This window comes from Lutra lutra, chromosome 1 (genome assembly GCF_902655055.1).
Source record: "Lutra lutra chromosome 1, mLutLut1.2, whole genome shotgun sequence".
Taxonomy (NCBI): Eukaryota; Metazoa; Chordata; class Mammalia; order Carnivora; family Mustelidae; genus Lutra; species Lutra lutra.
Window position 1 is genome coordinate 39443921 of NC_062278.1, and position 24984 is coordinate 39468904.

General features: G+C 35.2%; 1 protein-coding gene across 4 annotated transcripts in view; it reads left to right on the plus strand.

Moving 5' to 3' along the window:
* CADM2 (cell adhesion molecule 2) overlaps nucleotides 1-24984 on the plus strand; it is a 1105278-nt gene that overhangs the window by 934314 nt on the left and 145980 nt on the right. For all 4 annotated transcript variants that reach the window (XM_047722125.1, XM_047722134.1, XM_047722152.1 and 1 more), the window contains one exon: nucleotides 23341-23511. In XM_047722125.1, the coding sequence (XP_047578081.1) occupies nucleotides 23341-23511 (171 nt within the window). The remainder of the gene's footprint in view (nucleotides 1-23340; nucleotides 23512-24984) is intronic.

The window sequence follows — 24984 nt, forward strand, 5'->3', positions numbered from 1 at the left end:
TTCCAAAGTGGCTGAACTACTTCATGAAGTCCAACCTTTATATTTTATCATTACTTATTTTTAACTTTTAAAATGAATCATGTTTTGGTATTATACGCATGATATTTTTGCCTAACCTAAGATTATAAAGAATTACTTCCATAAATTTCATATGTTTAGGTTTTGGACGTATTCTGAGTTGTTTGTATTTTCAGTATGTTTACCTTTTATTTCAGCTGTATTATTTCTAGGTCAGTTTTGATTGATTGATTGATCTCATTATAGATAGGATTTTTCTGCTTCTTTGAATGTAGTTTTTGACTGGATTCCAGACATTGTGAATTTTACCTTTTTGATGCTGAATATTCTCATATCTCTATAAGTATTATTATATCTCCTTCTGATTAAGTTGCTTAGAAAGAGTTTAATCCTTTCAGAATTAAAAAAAAAAAAATCTTAGGCAAGACCAGAGCAGTATTTATTCCAGGAATTATTGTTTTCCCATTGCTAAGGTAAAATCCTTCTGAGTGCCCGCAGTGCCAGCTATGAGGTTTTTCCAATCAGACTGGTTAGAACAGACACTATTTCCTGCCGGGTGTAGGCATCATGTGCTATTTCCTCTAATCCTTTTAGATGGTTCTTGTCCCAACTAATCAGCGCTTTCTTTGCTGAACACTCGATGAGACACTGAAGATGTTTGGAGTTCTCTCTCGCAGCAACTCTCTCTTTTCTCTTTTTTGATATTCTTCCCCACCACCTTTAAATAATTGAATAATACTTTCATTTAATGGCAGTGCATTTAATTGTGTCTGTTTACTTGTTTGGTTTAAGGTGACTTAATGATTTTATGAGGATATTCATGAAGAAGAGTGAAAATTATCTGAACTCACTTTGACAAAATGTATGACTTTTTCTGAAGTTACATTTACTCTCACTTTATAAGCAGGTTGCTGGGGAAGTGGTGGCCACCCCTGGTTTTCTCAACTTGCCTCTCTGGCTTGTAATGTCTACTTTATGAGTGAACTGAGGCAAGACCTATGAAGGTCTTTGTATTCTTGACCTATAAGTCCCAACTGGGTAGAGAAAGAGACCCCCCAGTTTCTTAGCCATACTCACTTGGAATTGGGTGTCTGAAATCAAGAGCAGGAGTGAGGGGAATACTGGAGTGAGGCTGCCTGGCTCTCCTGTGAAAATATTGTAGCCTTTGGAAGGGTACTAGTTGGGGGGAGGGTCCCATCTTCTTGGTTACATTCACCAGGAGGCAAGCTTCCTTTGTGCTGAGTTGGGGTGGGGTGGGGTGATGGTAGGGACTAGGTCATTTCTTAAGTACCATAGACCCTTTTGTTCTTACTAAGATTTAATAGATTTTCTTGAATAATTGTTTCTTAACTTGCTGTATACTACTAGCACATTTTTTAGAGAATATAAATGTGTTTATATTTAAATAGTTTTCACTAGTTCTGGATGTTTTCACTGGAAAAGGAGTCTGCAGAGTCCCTTATGCTGTTATTGTAGAAGTCATTCTCTGATTTCTTTTTTATATTCATGTCTTTTTACAATGTTGACTCACAAATTATTCTAATATATCACCATTCATGCCTTTATTTATTCTTATAAATTGTTTTATCTCTCATTTCCTGTTATTTTTTTCCACAGAAGAAAGCTCTATTTCTCTTCTTGGCCATTTTATATTAGAAATTTATTTCTTGACTCTATAGGAGATGAAACTATTTCATAATTTCCCTTTTCCTGGTAATTATAGGTAATTTTTAATCTTTTTTCATGAAATTCATATGAAATGATCATGTATGAATTTTAAGAAGGGATTTAATAGTTTGATGTATTTTTTAATTCAGTTATTTTTAAATTTGCCTTTTTTTTTAAGATTTATTTATTTTAGAGAGAGACAGCATGCAAGCAGGGGAGGGTCAATCTCACAACTGGGAGATTACAACCTAAGTCAAAAACAAGAGCTAGATGCTTAACCAACTGAGCCACCCAGACACCCCTTTAATTTAATTAGTCTTTTTATTTTTTTTTTAAGATTTTATTTATTTATTTGACAGAGAGAAATCACAAGTAGGCAGAGCAGCAGGCAGAGAGAGAGGAGGAAGCAGGCTCCCTGCTGAGCAGAAAGCCCGATGTGGGGCTTGAACCCAGGACCTGGGATCATGACCTGAGCCGAAGGCAGCGGCTTAACCCACTGAGCCACCCAGGCGCCCCAGTCTTTTTATTTTTTAATTTATTTGACAGAGAGAGACACAAAAAAAATAGGGAACACAAGCAGGGGGAGTGGGAGAGGGAGAAGCAGGCTTCCCGCCAAGCAGGGAGCCTGATGTCTGCCTTGATCCCAGGACCCTGGGATTTTGACCTGAGCTGAAGGCAGACGCTTAATGACTGAGCCACCCAAGCACCCTAATTAGTCTTTTTAAAAATTATATCGTCCATTTCCTTTCTTCTCTTTTTTTATATACAGTTAAATATATCTGAACTCTCATCTTTGGGAAGTTCTGATGTATGGAACTCCGATCTAGTTGGGCTGCACTTAGGATTACTATGCTTAAAGAAATTAGTGAAAAGAAGAACTGAAAGGCAAATATAGGATAAATATAATTCTGAGTAGAAGAAAAGAAGTAATAATAATAATCAATGAGAGCTGGAAAAGGTAATAAAACAATAGAACTGCACCAGATAAAGATTTATTATGTACATTTAGTGTGTCTGTCTTTGATGATCTATCTCTAACTTCTATATGCTTCCAAAACAGAAACTCCTCACTTATTCAGAGTTTAGACCAACATCTTCAGTTTCTTGGAAGAGTGATGATAGGAAGTTTTATTTTATTTTGTTTTGTTTGTTTTATTTTATTTTACTTATGAGAGAGAAAGACAGCACAAGCATGGGGAGGGGCAGAAGGAGATGGGGAAGCAACTTCCCTGCTTAGCTCCTGAACATGGACATAGGGTTGATCCCAGGACTGACCCTGGGATCATGACCTGAGTCAAGGTCAGACACTTAACCAATTGAGTCACCCAGGCACCTTGATAGGAGAATTTAAAAAGAAATCCACTACAGGGGCGCCTGGGTGGCTCAGTGGGTTAAGCCGCTGCCTTCGGCTCAGGTCATGATCTCAGAGTCCTGGGATCGAGCCCCGCATCGGGCTCTCTGCTCAGCAGGGAGCCTGCTTCCTCCTCTCTCTCTGCCTGCCTCTCTGCCTGCTTGTGATCTCTCTGTCAAATAAATAAATAAAATCTTTAAAAAAAAAAAAAAGAAATCCACTACGAAGAAAAATGGTAACAAATTGACAACTGCCCAAAAGTTACACATGTTAACATGGATTGAGTCTACTTATTAGACTGAATATGCCGTTATTTTAATTAATTAAGAACAGACTTACTAAGCATCTATGATGTTCCAGACCCTGTTCTACATGCTGGTTATGAGAACTATGCAGAAGTGTAACAATTAAGAATATTTGGAGAGAAAAGAAAGAAGAGAAATAAGAAGAGAGAGGAGTAATGGAAGAGAAACCTAAAAAAATAGAAAAAAAGGAAGAGAGAAACAAATTAAAATTCCCAATTATTCTTTATTTTATGAATAAATTAATTATATTGGACCTTGTGAATGTCCTAGTGGATAATTAGAACCCAGAAATGATACGTGTCTCAGAAAACAATATAATCTGTTGAAAACTGATCAAGAGAACTGTTGTAGTACATAGTACAGAGAAACATAATATTCAGAAAGCTAATTTCTCAACACAAATGTTTTACTGATGCAAGTGATTCATTTTCACAATAAGTACATGAGGGGCAGGCTGATTTTTCCTACATGTGCTCAGTGCTACAAGAGGCCAGAAAATAAATTGTTTGAAGACTAGAAAATGGCATCATCCTAGGTGTCTCAGAGGAGTCATGCTTGCTGCTTATAGAATTTACTCAAATGGATAGATATTTTTATTTTCTTATAGTTCAATGGGTGAGTTTCAAAATTTTTTTTCTGCTATCTTTTATCATCATTTTTGGGTCTGCAATAAAACACCTTTTAAAATAGAAAATAGAAGAAATCTTTCAGTCTTCAATAGAAGAAAGGATATTATAACCTACACAAATATAGTGAGTACTTGGAGGTATCACACCTAGAGTCAGGTAAATTTTTTTTTTCAGTTGGATCATGTAATCTTTTTGATTCAGCTTAAAAAGAAAAAAAAATAGTGCACAAAGTATAAAATTTGTTCTTAGGAAGGGCTATAAGTGGAAGTTGACTTCTCACGTCCAAATTGTTAGTTAATGGCACTGAGGTTCACTCAACCTACTCTCAAGTGAAGAGAGGTTATTATGAGGTTTTACTAACCATGACAAAGTGAAAGGAACACAAGGGAACCCAGTTATAGCCATAAACGTTATTCCCTGGATAGAGTTCACTGATTAACTGGCTTCATAGTGACTTAGCTTCTTTTTGTCTACAGTTGCCACCATCTATCTGTTTCTTCCTCTGTTTTGCACACCTTTTCCCTACCTCATGAATTATGTTCTCTCATGAGTTTGGCTAAATCATGGCTTTCCTAGGACAAGAAACGAGATATACGCATGCATGCATGCTCAAGCACATGTTTCTAACTTCAGTTTTGTTTTAAATCTTCAAAGTTTTAAAATCATGTTAAGATATATGATAGAGAATCAGAAACACAGTAGTTTAATTACATCATTTCTGCTTGGGGATAAAGCCTCATGCTTGTCACCCTGGAGATTAATCACCCTGGACTCAGATACCTCATCAGGTTTAGTCATACCTGGCTTGAGGCACATGCTATAGAACATGGCAGTTAATAGGCTAGGAATGTCTACAAAAGAAGTTAGATAAGAGACAAATTTACTATTTAAAGGCAAACCTGGTTATATCAAACACCATGAACTGACATTTAATAAGTATAGGTGATATAGAAGATTATAACTTATGTTCACATTTTGATAAAATTTTTAGATTTTATGACTCCAATTCCATTAGATAGAAAATATTAAGGAGTCCCTAAGAAAACATTTTAGTCTGGGATTTGATTTGCACAAGATTGCTATCTCTTCCCCTACCTACCTCTTTTTTGTAATTTTGTATTTATGAATAATAGGTAGAATATAAACTAAGCCCAAATTGCCTAAGATAAATTTCACAAACTATGCAGGATGTACCTCACAGCTCATGAACTTGTTGTATAAGAAAGAAAGTGGGAGACCTTGTTGGAACTGACAAATGCTATATTTTAGTTCATTATATTAGTATTGCAGAAATAATAGTATTCATATTGTTGATGATTATTCAAAGACAGTGATAATCTAATAATATAATATATTATATTATGTATATAATATAATAATATAAATTTTTTATTTTAAATTTTATTTAAAAATTATTAACTAATGTTCTCAGTAACTATTTTTCTCCAAAACAGTCTATCTCCCATATTCCTTTCAAAAGATATATCTGATGGGGTGAAGATAAGAGAAAAGATCTGGTATTGTTAATTCTTAAACTTTTATTCTCTGTTATTTTGAACATACCAATGGTTTTTAAAATATTTAAATAATATATTTATGTAACTGTCTACTTCACCAGACTGGGATTTATTTCCTCACCTAACTTTTTATATGTAGAATCTGACATGGTGTCAAGCACATGGTAAAATCTCAAGGTTTTATCTAGAGGAATAAATGAATCACTTGTGTTAAAGTGGTCTCATACTTAACATTAATAATTTTTAGAGGGGGTGACTTTTTTACTGGATGCTCTCTTGAAATAAGCAAACTAGTTCTAAATGTTCTTCTAAGGTATAGGAAACTAAATATAGAGTTGAATAAATATAAATATAGAATTAGTTATAGAATCATCACTTGGTAAAAGTGACCAAAGACTTTATCTCAATAATTTTCAAAGGAGATGACTCTACTCCTTACTAATTGTTTTACTGGACTCAGCAATATAATTCTTATAAGGTGTTCTTCTAAGGTATTAAATATTTTTTTAAATTTTTTAAATTTTTATTTTTTAAAGAAAATTATATCTTTATTTTTAATCCAAATATAATGAACTTGTATTATATTTCAAGTGTACAAAACAATGATTTAAAAATTCCATACATTATTTGGGGTGCCTGGGTGGCTCAGTGGGTTAAAAATTTTATACATTATTCAGTGCTCTTAATCCCCATCACCTGTTTCACCCATATCGCTACCTAGCTCCCCTCTGATAATCACCAAGTCTCTATAGTTGAGTATGTTTTTTCATTTCTCTTATTTGTTTCTGACATTGCATATATGAGTGAAATACTCTGACAGGTATTTCTCTGATTTATTTCACTCACGCCAATCTAGAGGATATAGTTCTATGTTGCAATGACAAAATTTCTTTTTTATGGCAGAATAATATTCCATTCTGTATTTATACCACATCTTTATCATCTATGGAAGGCTTGGGCTGCTTCCATATTTTGGGTATTGTAAATAATGCTGCAATAAACCTAGGGATGCTTGTATCTTTTTTATTTGTTGTTTTCATTATCTGTGGGTATATACCCAGTACTGTGATTACTGGATCTTAGGGTAGTAAACCTTTTTGAGGAACCCTCATACTGTGTTCCAGAGTGGCTGTACCAGTTTGCATTTCCACCACCAGTGTAAGATAGTTCCTTTTTCTCCACATCCTTGCCAACATTGTTCCTTGTGGTGTTTACTTTAGCCATTCTGACAGGTGGAAGCTGACAGCTCATTGTACTTTTAATTGCATTTCCCTGATGAGTAATGATTTTTTCACGTGCCTTTGGGCCATCTGTATCCCTTCTTTGGAGAAATGTCTGTCCATGTCTTCTGCCCATTTTTTGGGTTAGCTGTTGTTTGGGTGTTGAGTTATATCAACTCTTTATATTTCTTCAATATTAACCCTTTGTTTGATATGTCATTTGTAAATCTCCCATTCAATAGGTTGCAATAGTTTTGTTGCTTATTTCTCTCACTTGCAGAAGCTTTTTACTTTGATGTAGTTCCAATAGATTACTTTAGCTTTTGCTTCCCTTGTCTCAGGAGACATCTAGGAATATGTTATGGCCAATGGCAGAAAAATTACTGCCTGCGCTCTCTTTTAGGATTTTTATGTTTCAGGTCTCACATTTAGATCCCTAATCCACTTTGAGTTTTTGCATATGGTATAAGAAAGTGGTCTAGTGTCATTCTTTTGTCTGTAACTGTCTAGTTTACCCAACAACTTTTGTTGAAGAGAGCTGTCCTATTGAATATTCTTGCCTCCTTTGTTGCACAGTTTCAGATCTCACGTTGAGGTCCTCAATCCATTTTGAGGTTTTGTGTGTGTGTGTGTGTGTTTGTGGTGTAAGAAAGTGATCCAGATTCATTCCTTTGCATGTAGCTATCCAGATTTCCCAGCACCCTTTATTGAAGAGGCTTTCCCCATTATATATTCTTGCCTCCTTTGTTGTAGATTAACTGACCATATAATTGTGGGTTTATTTTGGGGCTCTCTATTCTTTTCCATTGATCTATGGGTCTATCTCTGTGTTTGTACCATACTGTTTTGATTACTACAGTTTATAGTATATCTTGAAAGCTGGAATTGTGATACCTCCAGCTTTGTTTTTGTTTTTCAAGATTGCTTTAGCTAATTCAGGGTCTTTTGTGGTTCCATACAAACTTTAGGATTGCTTGTTTTATAAGGTATTAATCTTAATAGATACTTGAACATTCCTGAGCCATTAAACAATAATCGTCTAGGTTCAGTTTTGTTTTTGTTTTTGAAAGAGAGGGACTCTGACAACTCATTATGTGCTGGAAGGATTTGTATTAATTTTTAAAAAAATACTGATTAATATAAAAGGTAATGATTTTGCAACACAGCTAAATTGGTAAAGAAAATAAGATGAAACCCAAAGTGAGATTAACAAGTGAATTATTTTCATAAAGTCTTTCACATTTCCTAATGGTGGGTGACAATTTTTTTTTGTTAGTACTTTTAACTACTACAAAGAGAGAGAGACATAATCAGTTAATTATTATATCCATGAAACACTGTACAAAATAGGTCTAACATTTTCTGGAACTGAGAGTCAAGAGAGAACGAGAATTCCTCTCTGAATCCACAAGTGTCAAACAAATGTGTATGTACTGAATGGAGTCAGGGTACATATAACAAGAGCCGTACAGCATATATTTGTAGTACCTTTCAATGCAATCCTGTGGGATGACATTTAAGAGATACCTGATCCAAGAATAACTTTCCACCTGTCTGAATAAATTCAAAGTGAGGTTTTAGAATAGTTAGATGAAGTGTCTCTTCTTTATCAGTTATCCATAAATATTATTACACTCATTTGAACTTTTGAAACTGATTAATAAGAACTGAATTTCAGTAAAATTCCTTGCCAAGTAAAACAGTTGTTTCATTGCTGGTTAATGGTAGAACCATAGGTAAAAGCCAGGATGACACTGGCACCTCTAATAAACCTGGAGCATTATGAGAAAAATCTACAGAAATCTCCCCCTTTCTAGTTGGAGTTGTAGGAAGAAACACTCATGGGCAAAAATGAGATTGGCCTCATGAATCTGTTTTGAAGTCCTCTCCCGCGAATGAACGAAAATGGTTACCAGAATTAGAATTCTACCATATAAGATTTGACCTCTATATTTTTCTTCTGGAGAAAATTAAAACAGAAACAAAATACTTATCTTGTATATGAAAGAAAGATACTTCATAAAATACTTTTTGAACACTCAACCTTAAGAGAAGAAAAAAAAAATGAAGTACTGGCATTCCCTTCAAGACAAACTGAATTTAAAATACACATCTAAGGGAGTGCCTGGGTGGCACAGGGGTTTAAGTGTCTGACTCTGTTTTGGCTCAGCTCATGATCTCACAGTCAGGAGATCCATGCTTATCGCACAGAGTCTGCTTAAGTTTCTCTCTCCCTCTTCCTCTGTGCTTCCTCCCACATTTTTTCTTGTGCACATGCTCTCCCTCTCTCTCAAAGAAATAAATCTTAGAAAAATAAAATATGCATCTAAGTTACTGAATGAATTAACCAGCCATAGTTACTTTATGTCAATTTTTAAAAATAACAGGGAGTTGGTTATCTTCTAAAAATGGTATATTTAGTTTTAGAAAATTTGATCTATAGAACTTCTTTTAAACAGTTATTACACAATACATCCAGTTGTCCAAAATGATCACTTCAAATTTTTGAGATAAAGTTATCTCGTATTTTGCTCACATTTCCCCTTCTCTATGACAAGAGGGCATATATCAGCTTACTAACAAATTGTCAAATCATTAAAGTAAAATTAATATGGATTCAGAATAATTCCCTAAAAGTATCATCCGATCCACAATAAAACATTTGTACAAACCCAGACTTCAAAAATAATAGTAAAGTTCAAGTCCTACAGAAGTATCAGTATCTAGGGTAAACACTACAACCCTGCCCATTTCTTGGTCATGGCTAGAAAATCAAAGGCCCAAATAGATTAGGAGAAGTTACATAATATCCTGCATATTTCCTAAGAGATAGCTCTCAATGATGAGACATTATGCCACTCCCAGTACTGAGAACACTGGAAGCTGTGTCTAAGTCTTACCTTGTTCCCAGTGTGGCTGTGGCATATTGGCCTTGCAACAGACTAAAAGGAAATTAGCCCACATTACATGCATGTCTGATAGAGAAGGCTTCCACAGGATGCAAAACAAGATTGCCCTTTGTAGGAATGGGAGTATATTCTTTCTGGATCTGTTTAAATGGGATTAAAATCACAAAAGTGCAGAAAGGAAACACATCACAAAAATTCAGATTGTAGTACTCAAGGTGATTAGAACCATTGTGGACACAAGGTGACTTTCCAAGGAACTGTGCTTTATATGATTTCCTTTTGAAAAATCTAGTCCGAAAAAGACTGGAAACTATAGGCATTAAGGTAGGTGACTTAACATTACAAATATGGAAAGATAAATATGGATGTAGATCCTGAGATTTGATATTTTATGCAAATTATTGTATGTTTTTAAAAAAAAATACACAGATGACCTTTGTTCCTTAGCTAATTTGATTCAGGGCTTCTAAATTTGTTTAATTGCGGGGTTCCGGGGATCTCACTAAAATTTACATCTGTTTTTTTTTCCACCTTAGCTCTTGGTGAGATCAAGATCTAAAACCCCAAATACAAACGGACTACTTTTTATGTTCCAAGTCTCATAAAGATAAATATAAAAAATGGTAGATAATTACTTACTTTGAGACGTCACCTTCAAGAAATGTTCACCAAAATAACTTGTTGAGCATACTTGAGGAGTGTTCTTAGGAAGATTTCTTTTTAACATTTTTTATTTTAGAAAATTTCTAACATAGACAGTAATAGCATAATAAGACAGTTCATAACTGCCACCGACCCAAAGCAATCACTATTCTGATTATTTGCGAACAAGTTCTAAAAGTCCAGAAGCTCCTTTGGAAAAAAAGATAGAAGGGTAGCAGCAAGGATATGAGGAAAGTAATCTGACAAACAACTCTGTTTATTGTTTGCTCTCAACTTGTCTTGATCATCATACCAGTACATTATATGATACATGAAATGCATATTTTGAAAAATATAAAAAAATGAGAAGAAACTCACATTTTAAAATAGTAAAGGTAGAATGGGAGGTTAGGAACAGAGGAAATTAAAATGATAGGGAGAGATTGAGATGAAGAGAGAAAGGGGGTTAGGATAAATCCCAATATTTCCTCTTCATCTTTGATTACATCTCTCTCTCTCTCTCTTTTTTCTTATTAACATATAATGTATTATTTGCTTCAGAGGTACAGGTCTGTGAATCATCAGTCTTACACAATTCATAGCACTCACCATAGCACATACCCTCCCCAAGGTCCATAACCCAACCACCCTCCTCCTCCCTCCCTCCCATCCCCCAGCAACCCTCAGTTTGTTTCCTGAGATTAAGAGATTTTTATGGTTTGTCTCCCTTCCCAGTCCCATCTTGTTTCATTTTTTCCCTCCCTATCCCCCACAGCCCCCTGCCCTGTCTCTCAAATTAGTCATATCAGAAAGATCATATGATAATTGTCTTTCTTTGGTTGACTTATTTTGCTTAGCATAATACCCTCTAGTTCCATCCACATTGTTGCAAGGCAAGATTTCAGAGGGTTTTTTGATGGCTGCATAGTATTCCTGTGTGTGTGTGTGTGTGTGTGTGTGTGTGTGTGTGTATCACATCTTCTTTATCCATTCATCTGTTGATGGCCATCTAGCCTGTTTCCATAGTTCGGCTATTGTGGACATTGCTGCTATAAATATTTGGGTGCATGTGACCCTTTAGATCACTACATTTGTATCTTTGGGTAAATACCCAGTGGTGCAATTGCTGGGTTGTAGGATAGCTCTATTTTCAACTTTCTGAGGAACCTCCATACTGTTTTCCAGAGTGGCTACACCAGCTTGCATTCCCACCAACAGTGTAGGAGGGTTCCCCTTTTTCTGCATCCTCACCAATACCTGTCATTTACTGACTTGTTAATTTTAGCAATTCTGACTGGTGTGAGGTGGTAGCTCATTGTGGTTTTGATTTGTATTTCCCTGATGATGAGTGATGTTGAGCACTTTTTCATATGTCTGTTGGCTATTTGGATGTTTTCTTTGCAGAAATGTCTGTTCATGTCTTCTACCCATTCTTTGATTGGATTATTTGTTCTTTGGGTGTTCAGTGTGATAAGTTCTTTATAGATTTTGGATACTAGCCCTTTATCTGATATGCCATTTGCAAATATCTTCTCCCATTCTGTCGGTTGTATTTTGGTTTTGTTGACTGTTTCCTATGATGTGCAGAAGCTTTTTATCTTGATGAATTCCCAGTAGTTCATTTTTCTCCTTGCTTCCCTTGCCTTTGACGACATTTCTAGGAAGAAGTTGCTGTGACTGAGGTCAAAGGGGTTGCTGACTGTGTTCTCTTCAAGGATTTTGATGGATTCCTGTCTCACATTGAAGTCTTTCATCCATTTTGAGTCTATTTTTGTGTGTGGTGAAAGGAAAGGGTCCAGTTTCATTCTTCTGCATGTGGCTGTCCAATTTTCCCAACACCATTTGTTGAAGTGGCTGTCTTTTTTCCATTGGGCATTCTTGCGTGCTTTGGTGAAGGTTAATTGACCATAGAGTTGAGGGTCAATTTCAGGACTCCTATTCTGTTCCATTGACCTATGTGTCTGTTTTTGTGCCAGTACCATACTGTCTTGATGATCACAGCTTTGTAATAGAGCTTGAAGTCTGATATTGTGATGCTACCAACTTTGGTTTTCTTTTTCAACATCTGACTATTCAGGGTCTTTTCTGGTTCCATATAAATTTTTGGATTGTTTGTTCCATACCTATGAAAAATATTGAATATATTTTGATAGGGATTGCATTAAATGTGTAGATTGCTCTAGGTAACATAGACATTTTCACATTTGTTCTTCCAATCCCTAAACATGGAATGTTTTTCCATTTCTTTGTGTCTTCCTCAATTTCTTTCATGAGTACTTTATAGTTTTCTGAGTATAGATTCTTTGCCTCTTAGGTTAGGTTTATTCCTAGGTATCTTATGGTTTTGGGTGCAGTTGTGAATGGGATCAGCTTCTTAATTTCTCTGTCTTCCGTCTTGCTGTTGGTATATAGAAATGCAACTGATTTCTGTGCATTGATTTTATAACCTGACACTTTACTAGATTCCTGTATGAGTTCCAGCAGTTTTGGAGTGGAGTCTTTTGGGTTTTCCACATAAAGTATCATATTATCTGGTAATATGTGTGACAGTTTCACTTCCTCTTTGCCGACTTGGAAGCCTTTTATCTTTTTGTTGTTCAATTGCTAAGGCTAGGACTTCTAGTACTACGTTCAATAGCAGTGGAAAGCCCTGGTGTGTTCCTGACCTTAGGGGAAAAGCTCTCAGTTTTCCCCAATTGAGAGTGATATTTGCTGTGGGTTTTTTGTAGATGGCTTTCATGATATTGAGGTATGTATCCTCTATCCCTATACTGTGAAGATTTTTGATCAATAAAGGATGCTGTACTTTGTCAAATGCTTTTTCAGCATCTATTGAGAATATCATATGGTTTTTGTTCTTCCTTTTATTAATGCATTATATGACATTGATTTATTTGTGGATGTTGAGCCAACCTTACAGCCCAGGAATAAATCCCACATGATTGTGATGAATAATCCTTTTAATGTACTGTTGGATCCTCTTGGCTAGTATTTTGGTGAGAATTTTCACATCTGTGTTCATCAAGGATATTGGTCTATAATTCTCCTTTATGATGGGGTCTGGTTTTTGGATTAAGGTAATGCTGGCCACATAAAATGAGTTTGGAAGTTTTCCTTCCATTTCTGTTTTTTGGAAAAGTTTTAGGAGAATACGTATCAATTCTTTAAATATTTGGTAGAATTCCCGTGGGAAGCCGTCTAACCCTGGGGTCTTGTTTTTGGGAGGTTTTTGATGACTGCTTCAATCTCCTTACTGGTTATGAGTCTGTTCAGGTTTTCTATTTCTTCCTGGTTCAGTTTTGGTAGTTTATATGTCTCTAGGAATGCATCCATTTCTTCCACATTATCAAATTTGCTGGTGTATATTTGCTCATAATATATTCTTGAAATTGTATTTCTTTGGTTTTGGTGTTATCTCTCCTCTTTCATTCATGATTTTATTAATTTGGGTCTTTTATCTTTTCTTTTGGATAAGTCTGGCCAGGGGTTTATCAACCGTAATTCTTTCAAACAACGAGCTCCTAGTTTCGTTGATCTGTTTTACTGTTCTCTTTGTTTCTATTTCATTGATTTCTGCTCTGATACTTAATATTTCTCTTCTACTGCTGGGTTTAGACTTTTGTTGCTGTTCTTTCTCCAGATCCTTTAAGTGTAGGGTTAGGTTGTGTACTTTAGGCCTTTCTTGTTTCTTGAGAAAGGTTTGTATTGCTATATATTTTCTTCTCAGGACCACCTTTGCTGTGTCCCAAAGATTTTGAACAGTTGTGTTTTCATTTCAATTTGTTTCCATGAGTTTTTTTTTTTTTAATTCTTTTTAAATTTCCTAGTTGACCCATTCATTCTTTAGTAGGATGCTCTTTAGTCTCCATATTTGAGTTCTTTCTCACTTTCCTCTTGTGGTTGAGTTCTAGTTCAAAGCACTGTGGTCTGAAAACATGCAGGGAATGATCCCAGTCTTTTGGTACCAGTTGAGACCGGATTTGTGACCCAGGATATGATCTATTCTGAAGAATGTTCCATGTGCACTAGAGAAGAATGTGTATTCTGTTCCTTTGGCTTGGAATGTTCGGAACATATCTGTGATGTCCATCTGGTCCAGTGTATCATTTATAGCCTTTATTTCCTTCTTGATCTTTTGCTTAGATGATCTGTCCATTTCAGTGAGGGGGAGTGTTAAAGTCCCCTACTAATATAGTATTTTTTTTTAATTAAGATTTCATTGATTTATTTGACACACAGAGAGAGAGAGAGATCACAAGCAGGCAGAGAGGCAGGCAGAGAGAGAGGGGGAAGCAGGCTCCCTGCTGAGCAGAGAGCCTGATGTGGGCCTCGATCCCAGGACCTTGGGATCATGACCTGAGCCAAAGGCAGAGGTTTAACCCACTGAGCCACCCAGGCACCCTATTGTATTATTATTGATGTTTCTTTGATTTTGTTATTAATTGGTTTATGTAATCGGCTGCTCCCATGTTAGGGACATTGATATTTAAAATTGTTAGATCTTCTTGTTGGACACACCCTTTGAGTATGATACAGTGTTCTCATCTCTTGCTTTAGTCTTTGGCTTAAAATCTAATTTATCTTATATAAGGATTGCCATTCCAGCTTTCTTTTGTTGTGTATTAGCATGGGAAATTGTTTTCCACCCCTCACTTTACGTCTGGAAGTGTCATTCTGTCGAAAATGAGTATTTTGCAGACAGCATATTGATTTTTTTTTTATTTTTGTATTTTGTATTTTGTGTTTTTTTGTTTTGTTTTGGTTTGTTTTTGTTTTTGTTTTTTGTTTTTCCCATTCTGATACCCTGTGTCTTTTGATTGGGGCATTTAGCCCATTTACATTCAAGGTAACTATTGTAAGATGTGAATTGAGTATCACTATATTACCTGTAAGGTGACTGTTACTATATATTGTCTCTGTTCCTTTCTGGTCTGTCACTTTTAGGCTCTCTCTTTGCTTAGGGGACCCCTTTCAATATTTCTTATAGGGCTTGGTTTGGTGTTTGCAAATTATTTTTTTTTTTTTTTTTTGGTTTGTCCTGGAAGCTTTTTATCTCTCCATCTATTTTCAATGACAGCCTACCTGGATATAGTATTGTTGGCTGCATATTTTTCTCATTTAGTGCTTTAAATTTATCATGCCAGTCCTTTCTAGCCTGCCAGGTCTCTGTGGATAGGTCTGCTGCCAATCAAATATTTCTACCACTGTATGTTACAGACCTCTTTCCTGAGCTGCTTTCAGGATTTTCTTTGTCATTGAGACTTGCAAATTTTACTATTAGATGTTGGAGTGTTGACCTATTTTTATTGATTTGGAGGGGGAATTCTCTCTGCCTCCTGGATTTTGATGTTTGCTGCCTTAACCAAATTAGGGAAATTCTTTGCTATAATTTAGTTCAATATACCTTCTGCCTCTCTCTCTCTCTCTTTCTTCTTCTGGAAGCCCAATTATTCTAATATTGTTTCATCTTATGGTATCATTTATCCCTTGAATTCTCCCCTCGTGGTCCAGTAGTTGTTTGTCTTTCTTTTGCTCAGCTTCTTTAGTCTCCATCATTTGGTCCTCTATGTCACTAATTCTTTCTTCTGTCTCATTTATCCTATCAGTAAGAGCCTCCAATTATATTGCGCCTCATTAATCACTTTCTTTGTTTCAACTTGGTTAGATTTTAGTTTTATTTTTTTCCTCTAGAAATGGATTTTATTTATCCAGAAAGGGATTTTCTGGTATCTTCCATGCTTTTTTTTTGAGCCCAGCTAGCACCTTGATAATCATCATTCTCAACTCTTGTTCTGACATCTTACTAATGTCTGTATTGATTATGTCCATAGCCATTGGCACTGACTCTTGTTTTTTTGTTTGTTTGTTTGTTTGTTTTTGTGGTGAGTTTGTACACCTTGTCATTTTATCCAGATAAAAATAGATGAATGAGGAGCTGGTGGCTCAGTAGGTTAAAGCTCTGCCTTCAGCTTGGGTCATGAATCCAGGGTCCTGGGATTGAGCCCCACATCAAGCTCTCTGCTCAGCAGGAAGCCTGCTTCCTCCTCTCTCACTGCCTGCCTCTCTGCCTACTTGTGATCTTTGTCTGTCAAATAAATAGATAAAATCTTTTTAAAAAAATAGATGAATGAGAGAACCAAATACTAAAAGTGTAGCAACAACCCTAGAAAATATACACTAACCTAATTGTAAGAGACCTGAAACTAGAGGGAGAAGAATGGAGAAAAAAAAAAATATATATATATATGTATATTACATATATATATAGGTAAACACAATGAAGGAATAACATATGACTGTAAAGATGAAAATTTTAAAAGATTCTAAAAAATCTTTTTTTAGAATTTAAGAAATTGGTTAAAAAAGGAAAAAATGGAGGATGGAATGTGATCAGACTGGAGACTAGAACAAAGTCATGTGCTAGATTAGGGTTTATTTTGATCTGTTAGAAGAAACTGTATCCCAAAATTTTAAAGAAAGATAAACCTATATGTATACAAAAAATAAGGTTAAATACAATGAAGGGATAGAATATGATTATAACAATGAAAATTTTAAAAGATTTTTAAAAAAGATATTGATAAGATAAAATAGTCCAAGAGGTTAAAGTAGGAAAGAGGAAAAATTTTTAAAATATAATAAGTAAAAATAAAATTTGAAGTTTAACTCTGAAAGACTAAAGAATCATGTGAAAAGAACCATGATACTATGTGTTGCATTCCCTTAGCTCTGGAGTTCCACAATTCTCATTGATTGGTGAACTTGGTCTTGGCTGGCTGTTCTTCCTGATCTTCTGGGGGAGGAGCCTCTTGCAGTGATTCTCAAATGTCTTTGCCCAAGGTGGAATTGCACTGCCTTTGCCAGTGGCCAGGCTAAGTAATCTGGTCGGTTTTGATTGAAGGAGCTTTTGTTCCCTGAAAGCTTTCCATACAGCTTTGGAGGATGGGAATGAAAATGGCGGCCTCCCATATCCAGCCCCATAGGAGCTGAGAGCTCAGGGCCCCTCTCCTCAGCGCACCCTCAGAGAAAAGCAGTCAATCCCCCCAGTCTCCCTGGTCTCCAGCTGAACTCCAAGTTCACCTGACCTGTGACCAAGAATTTCTATCTCTGATGCATGGCCCCATTTGGAGACTCCAAATCCAGCAGATTCCTGCAGCACACTCCCGTGAGGCTCCTCCCAGAGGAGAAAGGAGGGGGTCTCCCTGGATCTGCCACTCGTGGTATTCCTGCTTGAAGACGAGTGGTGTGACTGTGCCACGGATCATGGTTTAAGGTAACCCCAAGCTGAGAGTCTGCTCCTTGGCTCTGTCTCTGCAGTCAGCTTCCCCACTCTGATACCTGGGAGGTTTGCCACACTCAGACACCCCTGGTCTTTTAGTGACCCCACAGGTTCTGATACCACACTGTCCTTTCAAGGGCTCCACACCCGCTGAACCTCTGGAGTGATGTCCTTCAGTGGAGTATACTTCTAAAGTTTCACATTTTGTGCTCCACTCTTCTACAGCTTGCTGGGAGCTGGCTTCTCCCTGATATGGTCTATCTTCCCATCTATCACCTCAAATACACTTCTCTGAACATCCGACCCTCCAGAAAGTGGCTGCTTTTCTGTTCATAGAGTTGCTGCTATTCTTCTCTTCTATCTCCTGTTGAGTTTGTAGGTGCTCAGAATGGTTTGATAACTATCTAGCTGAATTCCTGGGACCAGATGAACTTTGGGTCTCCTACTCCTCCCCATCTTGCTCCTCCCTCACATCTCTGGTTTTGATGTGTCATCTACTTTACCCTTGCTCCTCAAAATATGTCCATGGGCCGGCAGGAGACTTTAAGGCTCCATCCTACAAAATATTGAATCAGAATCTACATTTTACCAAGATCCAAAGGTGGTGTGTATGCACATCTCATTTTGAAAAATACTGCTCTAGATTGCAATGTTGTTGAAGGACATGGCAAAGGAGAAAAAATGGAAACCCTGAAACAAAACAGAGCTTATAAGAAGAGTACACATGTAATCAGCAAATTGCACAATATAAAAAAAAAGTCTATTGATTCTAGAACTATGAATGCATCAGTTATTTTATAAAGCTAGAAAGCAAAACCACAGATAAATTTTAATTACGATTTTCTCCCTGTATTTTTGGGGAGTGGGGATAAGAAGATCCTATAAAATATAGGAAAAGATAATATGATTGGCTCTTCTTGATTTTTTTTTCCTTATTCATCTTATAGCTTCTAGGAACACTATAGGCTGTGCCATAGGCTAATATTAAAAATAACAAATTATACTTTGTTTATTCTATTTGAATGATGTTCATTAAAATTTTATGTTATACACAATTGCTATCAGATTTTATGTGTCCAATTAATATTATATTAAGTGATTTTTAAAAAGATTTTATCTATTTATTTGAGAGACAGAGATCACAAGTAGGCAGAGAGTCAGGCAGAGAGAGAGGAAGGGAAGCAGGCTCCTGGCTGAGCAGAGAGCCTGATGTGGGGCTTGATCCCAGGATCCTGGGATCATGACCTGAGCTGAAGGCAGAGGCTTTAACCCACTGAGCCACCTAGGCGCCCCTTTAGTGATATTTTTGTAAAGGAATCAGGTAAAGGAAGCAGATGTGTGGGTTTTTAAAATACAGCTGTGATTAAAATTAAACAATTAGCAATATTTTAGAACAATTTTTCATATAATATATAACATAATTATAAAAGTGGTTTGTTAAGAGATCTAAATTTTCTTATACTGCTACTGCTTAGAGCTACAAACCAGAAAATGTTGGACATGGATTTAAAGGAAAGAATATAAAATATAAAAATGAGACACTTTGTATAAATCTATAAAACACTGAAAAGTAAAAGATCTCTCTCTCTCTCTCTCTCTCTCTCACACACACACACACAGACATATATTTAATATAACAAAGGGCTCTAAATGCATCTGTATTATCATGACATATTTTGACTGAAAGGAAATAATTTCATCCTTTACTCTAATTTTTTTTAACTGAGATTGAAACTAATTTTCAATTGCAAAAATCTTAGAAATGACTTTGGTTAGCAAAAATGAGTTATTTCATGAAACATATTTATGAAAAATCTTGTATCCTGTATGATTGATTTATTGTTAAAAAGATAGAATTGAGCCTTTTGTGTTCTCCTACTTTTCAAATGTTAGAGTTTTTCTCCTTTCAAATGTTAGAATTTTTTTCTTATTCTCAAAACTGTCTAAATTACATTAAAAAATTTGTAATGGTAAAGTCTTTATTAGGTATTTTTTTCTTAATTTGTGAACACAATCATATATTTTCAAGAACAAGACATGGAACATTTACCTAGTTTTATCCTTTACTAATACTTACTCCATTTTTTAAAAAAATCAAACAATAAGATAAAGTCAGACTTCTCTGGAAATAAGTAAAACTCAATGATCCATGCAAATATCTACCTACCAAATACCTCAAATTCAATATTATGTTCAAAGTCAAATCTTTGTATAGTGCATAAAATGGAGAAACTGAATTTAAATTACTTTGTTGTGATTAATATGTCCTGAAGTGTTTTAAAAAATAAAGTAATATATAATAAAATAAAATATTTTATGCACTTTATTCAACATAACTCTTCACCTGAAATTATCATTTTTCATTTGAAATGAAAGAATAAGAAAATGGAACATCTTTCTCCCTTAACTACATTTAAGATCTTGTTATATCTTATCTATAGCCTATCACTTTGATTTCTAACCCATTGAAATTATGCCTTCTTATCAAGTACTTTGGACTTAAGAACTTTTAAATTAAATAAAAATATTATAAACCTCTTTTCCATAAAGATCAAATAATCCCTGAGTGTACCAATTAGCAATGAATCTTAATCATGCACAAAATATCAATAAATGAATTATATCTTGATAAAAGTATTCCTCAAGATTTCATTCATGCTGAAATAAATCCTTCACCCAAGTAAAGAGCATTTATCTCAGTGTAAATTTCACTGCAACTATATATTTTTAAGTATTCAAATTATTCAGATGATTTTTTTTCAATTAAAAATTTTTTTTCAAGCAAAATCTTTTTTGTTGTTGTTTCAGGTTTTTATTTAAATTCCAATTAGTTAACATACAGTGTAATATTAGTTTCAGAAGTAGAATTTAGTGAATCATCGCTAACATAAAATACCAAATGTTCATTACAACAACTACCCTCCTTAATATCCATCACTTATTTCACTCATTCCCCTGTCTACCTCCCCTCCAGTAACCCTGTTTGTTCTCAGTCTGTTTTATGGTTTGCCTGTCTCCTTTTTCCCCCATGTTCATGTATTTTGTTTCTTTAATTCCACATATGAGTGAAATCATATGGTATTTGTCTTTCTCTAACATTTCTTTTAGCATAATACACTCTAGGTCCATCCCCATCATTGCAAATGGAAAGATTTCATTTTTTTCTGATGACTAGGTAATATTTCACATTTTCTTTATCCATTCATCAGTGATGGATATTTTGGCTATTTTCTGTAACTTGGCTATTATTGATAGAGCTGCTATAAATATCGGGGTACATGTGTCCATTTGAATCAGAATTTTTGTATCCTTTGGGTAAATAACCACTAGTGTAATTGCTGGATCACAGGAGTGTTCTATTTTTAACTGTTTGAGGAACTTCCTTACTGTTTTCCAGAGTGGCTGCATCAGTTTGTATTCCCACCAACAGTGTAAGAGGGTTCTCCTTTCTCCACATCCTTGCCAACATCTATAGTTTCCTGTATTCTTAATTTTAGCCATTCTGACAGGTGTGAAGTGGTATATCTCATTGTAGTTTTGATTTGTATTTCACTGATGGTGAGTGATGTTGAACATCTTTTCATGTGTCTGTTAGCCATCTGGATATCCTCTTTGGAAAAGTATCTATTCATGTCTTCTACCCATTTCTTAAGTGGATTATTTGCTTTTTGGGTGTTGAGTTTGATACGTTCTTTATACATTTTGCATACTAATCCTTTATCAGCTATGTCATTTGCAAATATCATCTCTTATTCTGTAGACTGCATTTTAATTTTGTTGATTGTTCCTTTACTGTGCAGAAGCTTTTTATCTTGATGAGGTCCCAATAGTTCATTTTTGCTTTTGTTTCCCTTGTCTCTGGCAACATGTCTAATTAGAAGTTGGTACAGCCAAGGTCAAAAAAGTTACTGCCTGTGTTCTTCTCTCAGATTTTGACAGTTTACTGTCTCACATTTAGGTCTTCCATTGATTTTGAATTTATTTTTGTATATGGTTTAAGAAAGTGGTACAGTTTCATTCTTCTGCATGTTGCACAGTCCAGTTTTCCCAACATCATTTGTTGAAGAGACTGTCTTATTTTTTCATTGGATATTCTTTCCTTCTTTGTCAAAGATTAGTTGACCATAGAGTTGTGGATCTATTTCTGGGTTTTCTATCCTGTTCTATTGATCAATGTATCTGTTTTTGTGCCAGTACCATACTTGCTCAAGTACCATACTTCATCAAGACATACCAGTCTTGATGAATGTAGTTTGTAATATAGCTTGAGGTCCAGAATTTTGATACCTCCAGCTTTGCTTTTCTTTTTCAAGACTGCATTTGCTATTCAGGGTCTTTTGTGGTTCCATACAATTTTTAAGATTGTTTGTTCTATCTCCGTGAAAGACACTGTTTGTATTTTTATAAGGTTACATTATATATGCAGATTGTTTTTAACAATATTTACTCTTCCAGTCCATGAGCATGGAATGTTTTTCCATTTCTTTGTGTCTTCTTCGATTTCTTTTATAAGTGTTATATAGTTTTCAGAGTACCGTTTTTTTACCTCTTTGGTTTATTCCTAGGTATCTTATGGTTTTTGGTGTAATTATAAGTGGGATTGTTGCCTTGATTTCTCTTTCTGCTGCTTCCTTATCAGTATCTAGAAATGCCACAGATTTCTGTATATTGATTTTGTATCCTGTGCTATTACTGAATTCATGTATCAGTTCTAGCAATTTTTTGGTAGAGTCTTTCAGGTTTTCTACATAGAGTTCAAGTCACCTGGGAATAGTGAAAGTTGGACTTCTTCCTTGCCAATTTGTATGTCTTTTATTTATTTGTGTTGTTTCATTGCTGAAGCTAGGACTTCTAGTAATATGTTAAGTAATAGTGGTGAGGGTGGATGTCCCTATCTTGATCTTGTCATAGAGGATAAGCTTTGTTTTTCCCCATTGAGGATTATATTCATTGTTTGTCTTTTGGATATGGCCTTTATGATATTGAAGTATGTTCCTCTATGCCTACTTTGTTGAGGGATTTATCAAGAATGGATGCTGTACTTTGTCAAATGCTTTTTCTGCATCTATTGCTAAGAGTCATCTGATTCTTATTCTTCCTTTTATTAATGTGGTGTATCACATTAGTTGATTTGTGAATATTGAACCATCCTTGCAGCCTATTAATAAATCCTATTTGATTATGGTGAATGATTCTTTTAATGTACTGTTGGACTCAATTTGCTAGGATTTTGTTGAGAATTTTTGCATCCATGTCCTTTTCCCTTTCTTTATAAAAGATGACAACTTTTTCATTATAGGTATTCTTTAGCAAATAAGTTCAACTCACATTGTTCATGTTGAAATCATAGCTCAAATACATTGTACTTTCTTTTGGGCATAATCAGATGTTGTGAATTTCACCTTCCCAACTGTATTTGAGGCTCAGAGAATTAAGATTATCCTCATATAAACTTAAATCTAAAGAAAGGAGATTAATATTCTAAAATGACCTGGTTTCTCAAATGGAGTATTAAAACAAAACAAAACAAAACAAAACATAAATACAGTCACGATAGGAATATAGTCCTATGTCCCACCCTTCTATTTTATTTATAGTTACTTTTAAATTTTATTTCTGAAGTAGTTGTATTTTTATTTGCTCAAACCAAAAAGAATTAAATGTTAAATTAACAAATATTTGCTTTTTAAAAATTGAAAAAAAGATGGAGATGGTGCTTCTAGTTTTGACTTGAGTAAATGAAATCTGTTACATTTTGAAAGATAATGTCACAAAATTTTTAAATGTACATTTTATTTTTAGATGTAAAATATTTAAAAGAAGAGGATGCAAATCGCAAGACATTCACTGTCAGCAGCACACTGGATTTCCGAGTGGACCGGAGTGACGATGGCGTGGCTGTGATCTGCAGAGTAGACCATGAGTCCCTCAATGCCACCCCTCAGGTGGCCATGCAGGTGCTAGAAATACATTGTAAGTAAAAGCTACTCCCTTCTCATTTATCTCAGCAGAAGCAAATCTTTTCATCTACATTTACAATCATTTCAAAATATCCTGAATTACCAGATGTGTACAGCAAAATATTCAGCAAAGTGAAGTACAACTACTTTCACTGGTATTAATCACATTCAGAGGAAGGTAGTTCTTGCTTTAATATCATTCTTTAAAAAAAAAATTTAAAAAAAGATTTTATTTATTATTTGACAGAGAAAGACACAGTGAGATAGGGAACACAAGCAAGGGGAGTGGGAGAGGGAGAAGCAGGCTTCCTGCTGAGCAGAGAGCCCGATGTGGGGCTCATTACCAGGACTCTGGGATCAGGACCAGAGCCAAAGGCAGACAGTTAATGACTGAGCCACCTGGGCACCCCCTGAATATCATTCTTGACAAGGAAGAGAAATAAAAGAAATATCCTTATTAAAGTTTAGAACTTCTAATTATGTTCCACATGGTGACTTGATGCATGTGTATGCCTATGGGTAGAGTAGGAAAAGTTGTTATTTTGGCAGAGTCAATGAGGGTGGACCTTATTGTATGAAAGTGACTTTGTTATACATAAATGTGTTGTCCTCTCTGTGCTTTTAAAATGAGACAATTTGGGCGCCTGGGTGGCTCAGTGGGTTAAGCCGCTGCCTTCGGTCATGATCTCAGGGTCCTGGGATCGAGGCCCGCATCGGGCTCTCTGCTCAGCAGGGAGCCTGCTTCCGTCTCTCTCTCTCTGCCTGCCTCTCCGTCTACTTGTGATCTCTCTCTGTCAAATAAATAAATAAAATCTTTAAAAAAAAATAAAAATAAAAAAATAAAAATAAATGAGACAATTTTTACCTTCTATATGAGATATTTTAAGTCTTTATAAACACATGGGCATATCAATTATGTTTTCTTCATCAACTTCATCATTACTGACAAGTGATAGGAACAACATTAATTGGCTGACTCCAGTGGGTCAGTGGCAGTCCTAAATGCTTCACTGGCATTATTTCATCTCATGCCTCATGTTAGGGCATCAGCATAAAAATCTGATGAGTAGTTACCCTCTTTCGTCACAGTTTATGGACAATGACACTGAAGGTTATAGTGGTTGAGTCATTTGGCCAAGTTTACACAACTAACAAATGGTAGAAATAATGATGTTTTTATTAGTTAGCAAGGCCCTGGACTATAACAGGTGATCTAGAAATATTTATTCACATGAAAATGAATCAACTGAATATATAAGATAAAGCTAAAAAAAGTAAAGCCCACAGGATTGCATTTCTGAATTCTATTACTTCATTTTTTTAAATATTGGAAAGTTTCTATCTGTAATAAAGTTATAGTTTGAATTTGTGTGTGATATAAAATTACATTAAATCCTAAAAGGTTAAATCTAAGCACTGGTCTTTTAAAATCCTCACTTTATTTTGTTTTTGTTTATTTATTCAGTAAGAACTTATTGAGTGCCTA